General features: G+C 35.7%; 2 protein-coding genes across 2 annotated transcripts; one reads left to right on the top strand and one right to left on the bottom strand.

Annotated features, from left to right (window-relative positions):
* Positions 1-5,343: 5,343 nt before the first annotated feature.
* On the top strand, positions 5,344-9,061 carry LOC107788689 (transcription factor ICE1). Its single transcript, XM_016610394.2, has 4 exons — positions 5,344-6,717; positions 7,709-7,945; positions 8,036-8,206; positions 8,789-9,061. Exons 1-4 carry the CDS (start codon positions 5,623-5,625, stop codon positions 8,870-8,872), a joined length of 1,587 nt encoding a protein of 528 aa, XP_016465880.1. The 5' UTR covers positions 5,344-5,622; the 3' UTR covers positions 8,873-9,061.
* LOC107788690 (serine carboxypeptidase-like 45) lies at positions 7,483-13,919 on the bottom strand. The gene is made up of 12 exons (XM_016610395.2): positions 13,576-13,919; positions 13,402-13,503; positions 12,869-12,964; positions 12,433-12,525; positions 12,236-12,315; positions 11,657-11,938; positions 11,409-11,539; positions 10,952-11,044; positions 10,704-10,821; positions 8,476-10,605; positions 8,030-8,309; positions 7,483-7,937 (listed from the first exon to the last, which is right to left on the bottom strand). The coding sequence occupies exons 1-10, from the start codon at positions 13,802-13,804 to the stop codon at positions 10,456-10,458; spliced, it is 1,374 nt and encodes a 457-aa protein (XP_016465881.1). The 5' UTR covers positions 13,805-13,919; the 3' UTR covers positions 7,483-7,937; positions 8,030-8,309; positions 8,476-10,455.
* Between the last annotated feature and the right edge of the window lie 1,505 nt (positions 13,920-15,424).

Genomic DNA, 15,424 nt, shown 5'->3' with positions numbered 1-15,424 from the left:
CAAGATTCAGACCTTCAAATCCAAATTTATGATTTGGCAAAGCCTAACTTCAGACTCTGCAGTTTTGGCACTGTTGCATTGATGCATCGGTTGATATGTTTTAAAAAAAAAAAATATTTAGCTAGTGATTGGACATAGATCTGAATGAAACTTGAAAAAAGAATTTTTGAAGTTGTGTTGAAAAATAATTTTTAAAAATTAAAATTGTATTTGGACATGCATTTTATTTGAAGTTTTGTGAGTGGAAGAAAAACTTTCACCCAAAAACTGTCATAAACTAATTTTTGGGAACTTGAAAATTTTTTGAAGTTTTTTTTCTCAAAACATGATCATATTTCATAAAGAAATAATATTTTCAATTTTTTTTGAAACAATGAAGCCAAAATCTATGGCCAAAGGGAAGCTTAAAATAAGGCGAGAATTTTTTTGACCAAAGTTCTCTCAAGTTTTGAAGTTGTGTTTGTTTGACAGCTTTTGGGGGGAAATAACCTTTCTTTCAAAAGAATTTGAAAAATTAAAGTTTTCGAACAATTTGAAAAACTACTAAAAGGAGAGTAAGCAATATTGGGGAAAGGGAGGACTAAAAAGGAGATTATTTAAAGAAGTTAAGGTGCAGGGTCAAAACTTTACCACATTTACCTTAAACTATATCAATTTATTATTGGTTAAATGATCAAATAATATGAGAATAATTTTAATGAACTGTTTTGTTTTTTTATTTATTAAAAGACCACCATTTTGGTGGGGGTTCGGCAGACCCCTACCTGTAGATTAATAAATCAAAATGAGAAACATACAACAAATGGAACCAAATGCCTATGTTCCTCGGTGAATTAGAAAGAAAGGATTGGACATGCCCAATCCAATATAAGTTAACGCCAAAAAAGGTAGTACTACTATGATTGCAGGAAGTGAGTCTTCCATATACATGTGTTGCTATGAAAACACAACATATATACGATTATCATCCTACTCCATCTAGCAGCAGGTTCTTCATTTTTGATCTCTTGAATCTAAAGGAAGGCATTTGCCTCCTATCCATTTGATATACCCCAACAGTCTCCCTAGGTAGATCTTGGACATTGAGGAAGATGGTAGCAATAGGTAGAATATCCAATGTAGCACCATAGTTTGATAGTGTGTCTACCACTGAATTTCCTTCTCTATAGCAATGTTGGACTTCAATTCGATGACTCTGAATAATCTTTTTCATCTTTAAAATATCATCATGAATCTCCCAAAAAGTTGAAGAAGATCCATTAAGCATATTAACAATCAATAAAGAGTCAATTTCTAGAATTACATTGTGAATCCTATTGAAAGCAATCCCAAAAAGTGCAGCTTGTGTTTCAGTCGTATTGTTAGTGCAGAAGTGAAGAGCCTTGGCATATGCCATGACAAGCTTTCCACTGCTATCCCTAACAATATCTGCAATACCGGCCACTCTTTTCATAACATTACTACTCACATCCGTATTAAGCTTTAGTCTACCTGAAGGAGGAAGTGACCACATCACCTTGAGAGCTTTCATTGGAGGTTTAAAACATTCAAGGAACCTGCAAATTCCAGCCCAGTCGTCTTGCCATTTGATTCCCTTGTAGTAAACTTTAAGAAACATGATTATCAGTGATTGCACTTGATCTAGCAAGCTTTGTACAGAAGCATATGAACCTTCATATTTAGCTGCACACCTTTATTTTCATAACTCCAAACAGATAATTGAAGGAACACATTAGAGAACAAAACTGTGCACCTCATTCAAAGGCTTAATGAACTACCATTTCATCAATGTCTGTTTTAAGTTGCTTGAGATAGTGATACCTACGCTCTGACTGAAATATTTTCATACATATTGAGCTTTACAGCTTGATAAAAAGATGTGAGCAATATAGTCTTCTTGTGCATCTCTACAACAATAGCATTTAGAAGGTCCTTGAATGCCGGATCTTCTTATTACTTCATCAGTTGGTAATCTCCCTCTCAGAAGCCTCATCATGAAGAAGGATACCTTAAAGGGGAGTTTTTTATGCCATATTCTTTGTGAGGACATGGAAGAGATTCCGGTTTGTCTCAACGCATAAAAAGTAGTTTTACAAGAGAATTTATCATCATTGGATGGTTTCCAAATAGGCCTATCTAGTTTGTTATCTCCACCAATTGGGACTTTCTTAGTCTGCTCTAAAAAGTGATTTGGTAGAACTTGTCGAACCTCCTGAAAGTTCCATGTCTCACCATCATAGACCTGTTTTAACTGTATTTTACCTGGCTTGGGTCCTTGAACCACAAAATTAGCTAGTGGTCCCAGTCCAGACCAATCATCCCCCCAAAAAAAGTATTCTGCTGCATTGGGCTTCCAAAAGATAAGGGGTTCCACCACATGTTTAATCTCCATAAGTCTCCTTCATATGTGAGACTGCCCGTGCCTCTACTTCTTAGCCACGGGATGTATCCTTTTACAGTACTTTGCCTCAATATACTCTCTCCACAAAGATTGTTGTGTTCTCAATCCCCACCAATTTTTAGCAGCAAAAGTGAGACAAATGTCATGTATAGATCTAAATCCAGCACCACCTTCTTCTTGTGAGTAGCATAATGACTTCCATGAAAACCAATGGTGCTTTGGTCTGCCTTCAAACTCTCCCCAAAAAAAGTTACTAATCACCTTTTCAATGTGATTGAGTGTGGTCTTAGGAGGGTCTATTGCAACCATGATGTGCATAGAGAGAGAATACAATACTGATTTGACCAAAATAGCTTTTTCTCCAGCAGATATAAGTTTATTGTTCCATCCATGCACTCTATTGGTCACTTTGGTAATCATATTATTGAAGTAACACACTTTATTCCTTCCTACATAAATTGGTTCCCCCAAATATGTCATAGGAAACTATTTATGTTGAAAACCTGTCATCATCTTAATCTCCTCTATGAAATTTTGTGATGCCTTTGGAGCAACCAGAAAAGAAGATTTCTCCTTATTTATGAGTTGTCCAGATGTCTCCTCATAAATCTTCAAGTTGAGCATCATCAATCTAATAGATTCCAAATTTCTAGATGTGAAGAGAATGGTATCATCAGCATATGAGAGGTGTGTTATCATTGGACTATGCTTGTCAACAGTATAAGGCCTGAAATCAGCATTTTCAAGTAACTTATTCATCAATCTTGACAAACGCTCGGCACAAATAACAAACAAAGAGGGACACAGGGGGTCACCCTGTCTAAGCCCTCTAGATGAGTTAAAAAAATCTGACCTAGTTCCGTTTATGTTGATTGAGTACCAGATATTTGATACCAATATCCATATCATATCTATCCACCCCTCCCCGAATCCCATAGCTCTAAGAAAAAGACATAAAAATTCCCATGACACCCTATCATAAGCTTTCGACATATCTAATTTAAAGACCGCAATCCCCCCCCCCCTCCCCCAGATTAGATTTGGAGATATTATGAACAAGCTTCTGAGCTAACATAATATTTTCACTAATAGACCTACCCTTTATAAAACCAAACTGATTAGAAGAGATGAGCTTAGGCAGCAACGGAGAAAGTCTGCTATTTAGAAGCTTAGAAATAATCTTACAAGACACATTTCCTAAACTAATAGGTCTAAGATCAGACATAGTTTTGGGATTATCAATCTTAGGAAGGAGAACAAGACCTGCATGGGTGATAGATTTAGGAATGGAATCCCCAGAGAAAAAATCTCTAATCATCCTAACAAGGTCCCCTTTGATAATACCCCAACATGTTTGGTAGAACTTAGCAGAGAAGCCATCAGGTCCTGGAGATGAATCAACATACATAGAAAAAATCACTTCTTTAATTTCCTCCTCAGTAGGTAAAGCAATCAGGGCCTTGTTATCCGACTCTTCAATCAATTTAGGGATAGTATTGAATAATGTTTGGTTTATATTCTGATCGGCCTTCTTGAAAAGGTTTTGATAGAATTCTGTGGCTTTTGTAGCAATTTCCTCCTCCCCAATTGCCCAAGATCCATCACCTTTTTGAATTCTGTGTAGCAGAAGTTTCCTCCTCCTCCTATTGACAGAGGAATGAAAAAACTTGGTGTTGAAACCCTCGGCAGCCCATCTCAAACCAGATTTTTGCCTACAGAAAGACTCCTTTAACTTCAAGTGTCTAATCATCTCAGCATTCTTCTTGTTTAGTTTTTCCCTATCTTGAATGGTATAAACACATACTTCTATGCATTTATTTTTTTTGTTATACTCCCTCCGTTCACTTTTACTTGGCATGTATACTAAAAATAAATTTTTATTTTTACTTGTCACTTTACGCATATCAAGAGAATGACCAAACAAAAAATTATGTTATACCCACAGTATTTATTACTCATTTCAAATCATTTTCTCAAATCCAACAAAATATGCATTAATATGAGTATCATGGTAAATTATACACTTCATTTATTATTTCTTAAGAAGCGTGAAAAGTCAAAATATGCGAAATAAAAGTGAACGGATGGAGTATTTATCAAGTTTTGAGTCCATTTCCACATTGAAGAGATTTGGCAGTTTGTTAATGATTAGTTTGTGTACTGATCAATGATCACAGATTACAAGAAAACAGAAAAAACAGGAAAATCTCTTTTACATAATCGCTGTGCTGATTCCATCATTAAGACAAAACCACCACCTTAATTTCTAATGTCATGATAATTGTTACTAATAAAATAATAAATTAATCGTGATAAAATTTATACACACTATCAAGTTAAATTGGTCGTAACAAATTTCTTATTTTTGCGTTATGTAATTAACCAAATAAAATAATTTCAACAGCTAAAGATTTCTGATTATATACAAAAAAATTTGTAATAAGATACCTACTCTATTTAAATTTATTTGACATTATTTCTGACTAGTTCGTTTTAAAAAAAACAATACAAGTTGTAGCTTTTATAGCATGTTTAAAATTACAAATGAGAAGTTTTTATAATATATTTAGAAAAATTACAAGTTTCAAAAATATTAATCACACAAATATCAAGATATATAATCTTAAAAACTTTTTTTAAAAAAATTGTTCTAGTCAAATTATGCCAAAACCAATTAAAAACAGCAACCTCTTTTTAATTCTAGGCCACAAATGGCCACAAATCACAAATAGTATTTATTACGGCCTTTGCCAACAAGAATTGTGGTAGAATAGTAAATTCTCTTTCATCTTTAACCACAAATCTCCATTCGAGCTGTGAATATGAATTTATTTTCGTTAAGGAACACGTTAATCCTCAATATGAGATTTTTGAATCTTAATTTAGTAGGTCCCAATACAAAATAAGTGATACTTGGAGAATATATATATATATATATATATATGTGTGTGTGTGTGTGTGAGAAAATGTAACTCAAAGCTATAACTGTCAGTTGCCTCAAATAAAGACAACTCCGAAAAAGCCATTTCCCTTTCACCTCTGCTGCCTACGTTTTTCTTCTCCTTTGCCTCCCTTAGTTTCTGCATCCCTTTAACTCCCTCACAATCTTTGATTCTTTAATCCAGCCCACCCCATCCCCCAGCCCACCCACCCCACTTTCTTCTAATTCAGCTCAGTTTTTTATTTTATTTTTAAGACTGTCCACTGAAGCTAACCAAAAAATGCTCTCAAGAGTAAACAGTATGGTTTGGAATATGGAAGGCAAAGAAGAAGAAGAAGGAGGAACTGCTTCTTGGACTCAAAACAAAGATGATATGGAAATGAGTGCACTTTCTACATTTAAATCAATGCTAGATGGTGTAGCAGATGTAGACTGGTTTATGTCCAGTAACAATCACAGCAACATGCAAAACAATACTAATATTTCTTTCACTACCCAAGATTTCACTGAAGCTGAAAACAGTAACTTGCTTCTACAGCCAGTAGATTCCTCATCTTCATCTTCAGCTTCTCATGTTTTCAACAATCTTGACCCTTCTCAGGTACATTATTTCTTAGCCCAAAAAGCCATATCTCCAATGCTAACTGCTTTATCTAACAACCCTTTGGACAGTGGTTTCAATTTGGGTTGTGAAAATGGATTTCTTGATAGTCAAGCTTTGGGTGGTTTGAGTAAAGGTGGGATTTTTACTGGTGGGTTTCAAGATTTGAGATCCTTAAACCAAATGGGCAACCCCAATTTGAGTTCTTGTACGCAATTCCCATCATTCCATTTGCTACAATTGCCCCAAAATAGTAACACTGGGTTTAGTCCACTGGGGTTTAGTGATGGTTCTGTTAATGAGAATTCTCTGTTTCTCAATAGGTCCAAGTTGTTAAAACCACTTGATAATTTTACTTCAATTGGATCACAACCAACTCTTTTCCAAAAAAGGGCTGCTCTTAGGAAGAACTTAGCTAATAATAGTGGCAGTTTGGGGGATTTGGGAGGTGAAATTGGTGAGAAGGAAGAGGGTGAAATGAATGGAAAGAAGAGGAAGTGGGATAATGGGGATGAACTTGAAGATGTTAGCATTGATGGTTTTACATTGAATTATGATTCAGATGAGTTTGTAGAAAATTGTAGTAATAAGGTGGAGGATAGTGTTAAAAATGGTGGAAATAGCTCAAATGCAACTAGCACTGTAACTGGTGGAGATCAGAAAGGGAAGAAAAAGGGGCCACCAGCCAAGAATTTGATGGCTGAACGTCGACGTAGGAAGAAGCTAAACGATAGGCTTTACATGCTGAGGTCTGTTGTACCAAGGATTAGTAAGGTCAGTAATTCTTTTGCATCAATTTCTCGTGAATTCTTATTTGATTTTAACATGTTTTAGCTATTCACAATCATCAGACTTTAGCTTCCTTTTCCCAAGAAATCAAAAAAGGAAAAGGGGAAATTGAACAATACGCGGTTATTCTTCTTTTCTAATTTGAGTGTTCTTCATTTACTCTTCTTAAGGTATGTAACTTTGTGCTATGCATAGTTCAAAAAGGCTTCTGAATTAAAGCTATTTGATAGTTGCATTAAGTTCACTCACATGAACTATATGAAATGATTTTCAAAAGGATCTTCTGTTTTGGACCACATGAGAGAATAGACATTACTAATTTGCTGTAACATGAAATTGTCTTTTCTCTCTCTCTCTCTCTCTTTTATATATCTGCTTTAATTTGTTTCTTCATCCCCCTCCCCCGTTGTGTGTGGGTGGGTGGGTGGGAAGCAGAGGAGTCTGTTTGCCATCCCACCACTCCTCAAAGTACTTGAAAAAAGGGCAACCCGGTGTACAAAGCATCTCACGTGCACGCGGGGTCCGGGGAAGAGCCGCACCCCAAGGTAGTCTGATGTGGACAACCCATGACCTCAAAGAACTTGTATTACTGTAAATGGTCATATATACATGCTTTAGGGTGTCAAAATTTATGGTTTGGCAACAACATGATACTTGAATTTAATATAAGAAACCAAGACATAGGAAGTTATCTTCTGTAGGACCAAGATATAGGAAGTAAGTAAAATACCTTGAATGCTCATGCAAATTCTAAATGAAGTGAAGTATATTATGCATAACTAATGGTGGTTAGAGCTGAAAGTTAACTTCCTGCCAGTAACATTTGCTTCTAAATTGAGATTTAATTCCAGAGAACCATTGGACTTGACTTTAACCTTACAGAATATCAAAAGCTTCTTCGCTGCAATTTGTGCTAATGACGTGCCAGTGCAAGGTGAATTTCCATGAATTGAATTGTGATTTTGCATGTTGACAGATGGACAGGGCTTCAATCTTAGGGGATGCAATCGAGTACCTAAAGGAGCTTTTGCAGAAAATCAATGACCTGCATAATGAACTGGAGTCCACTCCCTCTAGCTCTTCATTGACCCAAACAACAAGCTACTATCCTTTAACACCAACTACACCAGCTTTTCCAGGCCACATCAAAGAAGAACTCTGCCCGAGTTCATTCGCAAGCCCACTGTCTAGCCCAACTGGACAACCTGCAAGGGTAAAAAAGTCATTAGCCAATATCTGGTGAAGTCTTAAGTCATCATGTATGGTTTAAGGTGATGTAATGTGGAGTTTGTTGTACTTTTAGGTTGAAGTAAGAGCAAGAGAAGGAAGAGCCGTGAATATCCATATGTTCTGCAGCCGCAGACCAGGCCTCTTACTCTCAACAATGAGAGTTCTGGACAACCTTGGACTGGACATCCAACAAGCTGTTATCAGCTGCTTTAATGGATTCGCCTTAGATATCTTCAGAGCTGAGGTAATCACTTTTTGTTCAATTTACAATGTTGGGACTCATGTATTAGGAAATGCTTTACGTGAGCGAAAGTTTGTATCTAGAAAATTGAAGAACCCATCAGTCCCTGCACAAAAGAATATCCTTCTGGAATGAGTAGAACCTAAAACCATATTAAGCCTTTAAAATGGGAACAACGAGGATAAGAAAGAGGATAACATATTTTACTTATTTCTATTGAACAATAACTCCAGATATACGATTTGATTATCAACTAACTACTGAGATATAACCTTTTACAAAGCAGTCCAAGACTCCAAGTTACTCATGGTATGTTATGTCGCCACTGAAATGAGCTCCACCACGATCAGGATATATGCCGCGAATTCTGTCCTCTGCCCTTCTTGATTGAGTGTACCTCTGTTAGCGTCTCTATCCAGGAATCATGTTTTCTCCTTTTTTTCCCAATACCAAGTCAAGAAAAAGAATATAGCACGATCTGTACATGATTTGACATATAATTGGTTTCTTATCCTTGCCCAGTTTAAACTTGTCCTGGAACTGAATTCTTGTTCTGATGGTCATTTTTGTTTTATGTAATATCAGCAATGCAAAGAAGGTCAAGACTTTCATCCTGATCAAATCAAAGCAGTATTGCTGGATTCAGCCGGCAGCCATGGGATGATATAAGCTTCTATGGTCGACAAGGAAGACAATCTAGCCACCATTTTCAACTTCAGACTCTATCTAGTTGTCATTCTCAGACTATTTTCTGTTCCTTTTGTACTTTCTATATTTATCCAGCAGCCATTGTTTTGTGTTTTCTTTCGGAGAAACCTTGATCCAATCTTTGAAATCGAATGCTATTATTTGGATCAAGCCTTCCAAGTTCCAACATGATGTCATCAGTTGTTTTACATTACTAGGCAATTCAATGATCAATTAGTGCCTCAGCAAGAATAAGTTTTGGCAATAATAATTAACAGGGTTGGAGTGCATCTTATAACTAAAGGTGACAGCTTTTTGTTATGAATGAATGACCTCTAGTGTCTTGGACAATGCTAATTGAAACTCTTGGATGCCCATAAATTTGGAAAAGGAGTAGGCTGCGCTGGTGTCAACCAAAAGGTAAAAAGAAACCAACAAAGACAGTAACTTGAAAACAAACAATTGGTTGTGAATTACCAAAATTATGATATGCTACCATGTCCAAATGCCAGTTTAACACACACTCATTACTGCAAATAAAAAAATTATATATATAAGATGAAAAAAAGAACATCATGTTCGTACACCAAGTTATGTTGTTTGTCAAAGTTAAGTAATAAATTGAAGAAGTCATATTGATTAATCATAGTTAACTCATAAACTTCATGTAGAAAACATGTCATAGCAGTTATTGTTTTAGTGCATCTGTCATCTGTGTATGTATCAAGTGAGATTTAGTGCATCTGTGCATGTGAAGTTGACTCCAAGAAGAAGCAGCATGAACAATTTGAAATTTGTCAAAACCGACTAAACTTTGAACGAAATAGGGGTGCTCAAAACGGCTACATGGTGTCATTTCTACCCGAACTAGCCCCTTAAGAGCTTGAACTGGACAAGGCCGGTCCACAACCCGCACTCTTGGCCAGGTCAGGTACGGTTAGTACTTTAGCTCAATTGTCAGCCTTAAAATTATAGAAGAGGGTTGTTACCCCAAAAAACAAAAGGAAGGAAAAATATGAGACATTCTAGGAAAACCAGAGTCCCATAAAGGAAAACCAAATGCATCTTTGTAGATTCACAAACTGTTTCAGCACCAACATATATATATGAGCATAACTCATTATTCAGAGTCATCACAAAACAAACTTAACTAAGGCTCCTAGATAAGTAGAGCTGAAACACTATACCAACTGCAGAGAGGTAAAAAGCTCAATTTGAGCATGTTTTCAAATTTATCATATCATAAACCGCACTAACTGAGCAACCTTGATATCTGCTAACCCAACATATGAAGCATAAATGCTCTTCCTGCACTCATTTGCATGCCAGCCAAAATATGAAAAAGGAAAAACAAAACTAATTTTTCACATATGGAGGCCCTAAGATCATACTGTTTTCTTCCTAGCACAACTTTTCAGCCTCTTCTAGTCTTCTCCTTTGAATCTTTCAAAGCCGAAATTAAGGAACAAAAAGCAAAAAAAAGACCCTTTTACATTTAGTTGTGAAAATGCATGTACAAGAAAGACCTATTTGCTGTGGTGGTTGTCGATCACCAATTTAGGATCTCAGAATACTTCAGGAAGTGCCCTGCCTTCAAGAAATGACTTGAACAGAACAAGTGATCTCTCTGGTTGAGAGAAAGGAACTTCATGAGAAGCCCCTCTAACGGTGGCAAATGAAAGAATATTATCATACACTACAGTCCATCCACCAACCTAAAATGAGGAAAAAAGAGAAGAAAATGAACTTTTTGATGAAAGTAACATTAAAATTATTTATGTCATTTTACAGAATATATCAAACTAAACTTTACCTGCTGCCCTGCAAACCAAACTCTATAGGGTACAGTTGTGTTAAGCCCCATCCGTTTTGCTAGTTGATGTATGACGGTGCGGCTTCCAGTCAATGGAACAACAGAATCTTGATCCCCACTGTTGTCAAGAATAACACATTACACTACGATCTTGAATCATAAGAGATATTTCAAGAAATGATAGATCTATTTACTAACATTGGCATTAGATAGAACTCTTATAATATCGGGTTGTAGTGTATACATACCTGTAAATTAAGACTGGAATTCTCTCCTTGACAAGCAATCCTACTATAGAGATTGTTGGTATCTCTATGTCAAGTAATTGATAATCCAGAATGCTGCGGCAGCAGAAGGAAAATATTAGTGAATCCTGAAAAAATAGGTAGACCTTTAAAGGTGCAACTACAGAACTTAAAGTTTTGATACAAATTCCTTCTGAGTTTAATTGTAGCAAGTGGTTCGATGCGGACTTGCATGTCTAGCATTCTAGAGCTATGAAGAAACATATTTCATTTATTTAGCTAATCTATTTGAAGGCATTATCTGTTCTTTAGATAATGTCGCAAAAAGCAGATTCTCTTGTGCTCTATTTAGGGAACTTATGAGACTACAATATGCTAAGATTTTTTTAATAAGATCAAGTTTTTTAATTGACACTGTATTATGCTATTAGTCCCTTTTAGCATAGCAAGAAATACTGACTTGCTGCAAACATCCCATCTGCGAACTCCAACAAGCTTGGCATGAAGAGCCCTTCTAACATCTTCTCGGTTTAAGTAATTGACAGTTTTATCATCGATGCAGACATCTATCTTCTCAGCATCAGCGTTTTCCTAGTAATTAGTATCAGTAAAACATAGTCAATATAGTTCAATAAGACATTGGAGAAGCCTAACAAAATAAAACTGAGAAAGTATTGAGATATGAACACAGTTTAAGCAATGACTTACTTGGGGACATATAATTTTGGATTGAGAGAACACTGATGAGAGACAGACATCCAGGGTAACGTCATATTTATCAACGAATTTACTGGTTTCTCTACTTACTAGGCTCATGACTCTTGAACACATTGGCGATACATTGTCCCTGTAGTACTCACTCACGTAACGAGAATAATTGCAAAAAGAAGTGAACATTCTGTATGTGGAATCTGATATTAGGCCATGAGACCAGAAATATTCAGCCCTCGAGTTGAAGTCAGTAGCGAATTCCAGAACCGGATTCCCCAACTGCCATGACAAGAGAGAAAAAGAATAGGATTAAACAAGAACTAATTTTTTGATCTCGGACCCATAGGTTACGGGTTTGAGCCGTGGAAGCAGCTAGTAATGCTTGCATTAAGTTAGGCTGTCTACGTCACACCCCTCGGGGTGCGACCCTTCCCCGGAACCTATGCTTTGTGCACTGGGCTGCCCAAGTACTACAAACATCATGCATTTCATCAAATGAAACTCATTGTTAACTTAATCCTACAATTTTGGATTGCAAATGTGAATTAATAAATGAATCCATTAGGTGATACTCACTGCAACTCCTTTCAGATTGAACAACTTTTTCTTCTGGTTAAGCTCAATCATGAGCTTGGCAAGTTGAGGTACATAATGGCCTGTAATCAACATACCAAAAATATGAATAACCAAGAAAAAGAATGAAATTAAAATATGTCAGCCCGCTTCGGTACTTAGGAATTTCATGTTAATTAATGTGTCCAAGAAATGGTTACCTGCATAACTCTCCCCAGTTAAGAATAAATTGCTGTTTCTATATTGTGGGAATTTGTTGAACCAGCGTTGTAAGAACACAACATTGTCCCTAGCTTAAAAACATAAAGAAACAAAAGTGTAGCAGCTTTAGGATGTGTAGAAAAATATAGAGCAATTAACAAGTAAAAATCAGTAGCATTCCAGTATCCTTATCAAAGTTAAAGCTGCTTTGCTTTTCCTTTACACCAAAAAGAAAAGCTATTTAACTACTCTAATCAGCACAAAACGAATGGTGATGGGCATCACATGCTCATTATAGAAAAGATTAAAAGAAACAACAAAAAGAGCAAGCTTTTGGAGATCAACTTTTTAAGTTAAAATAAGAAAATCTTAACGTGCAATCCATGTTTAATGCAAATAAACAGAATGAAACTATAGTTTTAAGTAGCTAACTACCTGTTGTCACATCATTAACTGTCTCATATGAAGATGTATTAGTTGAATAAGAGAAGCCAACCCCAATTGGAGACTCCAAATACAACATATTTGCCTCTGCAATATTTCAAGAAAAGAATCATTTCTGCTGCTTAGACTGAAGATACCAAAATCATTTACAACAACAACAACAAATTCACAACAACAACAAACTCAGTAACAACAAATTCAGAATAATCACACGAGTGGGAGCTGGGAGGGTAGTGGGATATGGGAGGCTGTTTCTGGTAGATCCTCTTCAATACCAAAATCATTTTAAAAAGGGTGCACTAAGGCCCCGCTATGCGTGGGATCTGGGGAATGATAGTGTATTCTACACAGCCTTACCCTACATGCATTTCTGCATGCATTTCTGCGATTGTTTTCACAGCTCGAACCGTGAACTCCTGGTCACGTAAAAGTAACTTTACCGGTTACTGCTAAGGCTCCCCTCCACCAAAATCAACGAGGAAAAAAAAATAATGACAAAATTCATTGAATACAACAAGATTCACCTTTGTTCCAGCTGTACTTATTCTTAACAAGAACTTGTCCATTTGGTCTAAAAGGACCATTCTCAGAGAATGCACCTACACCTAAAGAAGAACAACCAGGTCCTACAAAAACAAATGCAAATACTCAAGTTTGAAACTTTATCAAGAAACCAAATGGCAAAAATTCTGATATACCCCCATTCAACCACAAAACCAAAGGCTTAGAAGCTGGATTTATTTCTGCTTCAACAAAGTAATAAAAGAGAGCTCTTTGTTTCTTATCATCAACAGTAACATAGCCTGAAAATTGTTGAAATCCCACTTGTGGTTGTCCAGGCAAAAGAATGATTTTGTCTGGTTGAGGAAATCCATTCGCAATTCCCACAAAAGCACAAAGAAGAAAGAAGAAGATAGACAATGTCATTGCTTTTGAATTTTGCAAGTTAATGTTGGAAACAAGAAAAGGAGCTAATTGAGTGAATATGGTGTGAGCTAATAGAGTTGAGCTATATACTGTGGCTTAGTGGAGGACAGAAACAGAAAGTCATGGACTTAATAAGTGGAGGGTATTAAATAAATAGCATGCCTAATACAATTTACTAGTATTATAATCAAAATGTCATATTTTCTTGTCTGTAAGCATGAAAATGTTGAGCAGAGAGGGACATGTACTAGAGACCAAAATGACCAGAGAGATAAATTGTAGAAATTCTTGATAATTAGCTGGTCCCCATATTGTCTAGATTGGTTTTGTCAGCAGATTTAGCACTCACCGAAGCAAAGAGGGGTTGTTTTCTACAAGAAATGTGAAAGTAGAGGGTGGGGACAATGGAGACCGCAGGTATTTGCTTTTGAATTTAGACCTTGTTCTAAGTTTAGTTTCCCAATAAATGAATACACGTAAAATGAAAAACCAGTATATACTCTGTCACTTTTTAGGTAAAGGTATGTTTCTTTCTCCAGAGTAGCTTTACAGTATTACTATCAATGTCTCAGTAAATGTGAGAAAATGACCAGAATAATTGTTATGTCCAGTGAAACAGAAGAATCTTTTTTAACTTCATCTTGAAGGAAAAATTACACTCCATTACAGAATCATAACAATAACAATATACACAATATATTCTTACAGTATGAGGTCTGAAAAGAGTTTGTGTGTATACAGATCTTACTTGTACCTTCTCGAGCTAGAGATGTTGTTTCCGATGAATCATCGGTTTAAAAAAAGCAATTCACATCAGGTTTGAAAAAAAAAATAGTGAAAAAATCATATGAAAACAATGAATGCAAGAACAATAACAACAACAAAAAAACGAAACAATAAGAAAACATAAGGGAAACAACATATAGTAATAAAAATTGAAGGCTAAGATAATACGATAATAATAATAATAATAATATGGAAAACACAATACTACAAAATCATCAGGTCACTTGAAACAAGTATTGGAGTTTCTTTAATGGCTTGGATATGAAAAGTCTTTCTTTTTAGTTAGAATTCTACCTATATATATTATCAATAAAGTTAATGATGTAAAAAAAATGATACTATTAGTGAAATTTAATTTATTATAATATGTTATCTTAAATCTATAACTGTTTAACAATAGAAGCAACAATGTCTCGACAAATAAGACGTGAAAAAAATATTTTGTACTTTACAGGGCATTAGTTGAACATTGGAAATTGAGAAATGATCTAGTTAAATTAATAGAAAAGGTGGATCATGCCATATACTCCCAAATCTAAAAGATCAGAGTCATCAGAGTCTAAACATTATCTTTATGTACTTATTAGGTTGAAGGGCTAATTATAGTCTTTTAACTTTGTTTGAAAAGGGTGTGTTATAATAATGAAGTATCCAAACCATCATGATTTTTCTCATTGCTTTTCACGCACTCAGAAAAAACCCATTATAGTGCTAGGTCCTTCCCCCCCCCCCCCCCCCCGAAATTAACAGAAGGAACCTTTACAAAAGTTGCATTTTTTCAAATTTCCTTTTTCCCACTTGCTCAACTACCCAAAGAAAAACAATGAAAGCCTA

This window comes from Nicotiana tabacum, chromosome 22 (assembly GCF_000715075.1).
Source record: "Nicotiana tabacum cultivar K326 chromosome 22, ASM71507v2, whole genome shotgun sequence".
Classification (NCBI taxonomy): domain Eukaryota; kingdom Viridiplantae; phylum Streptophyta; class Magnoliopsida; order Solanales; family Solanaceae; genus Nicotiana; species Nicotiana tabacum.
The sequence above is the reverse complement of the archived record's forward strand: the minus strand, read 5'-3'. Positions and strand labels throughout refer to the sequence as shown.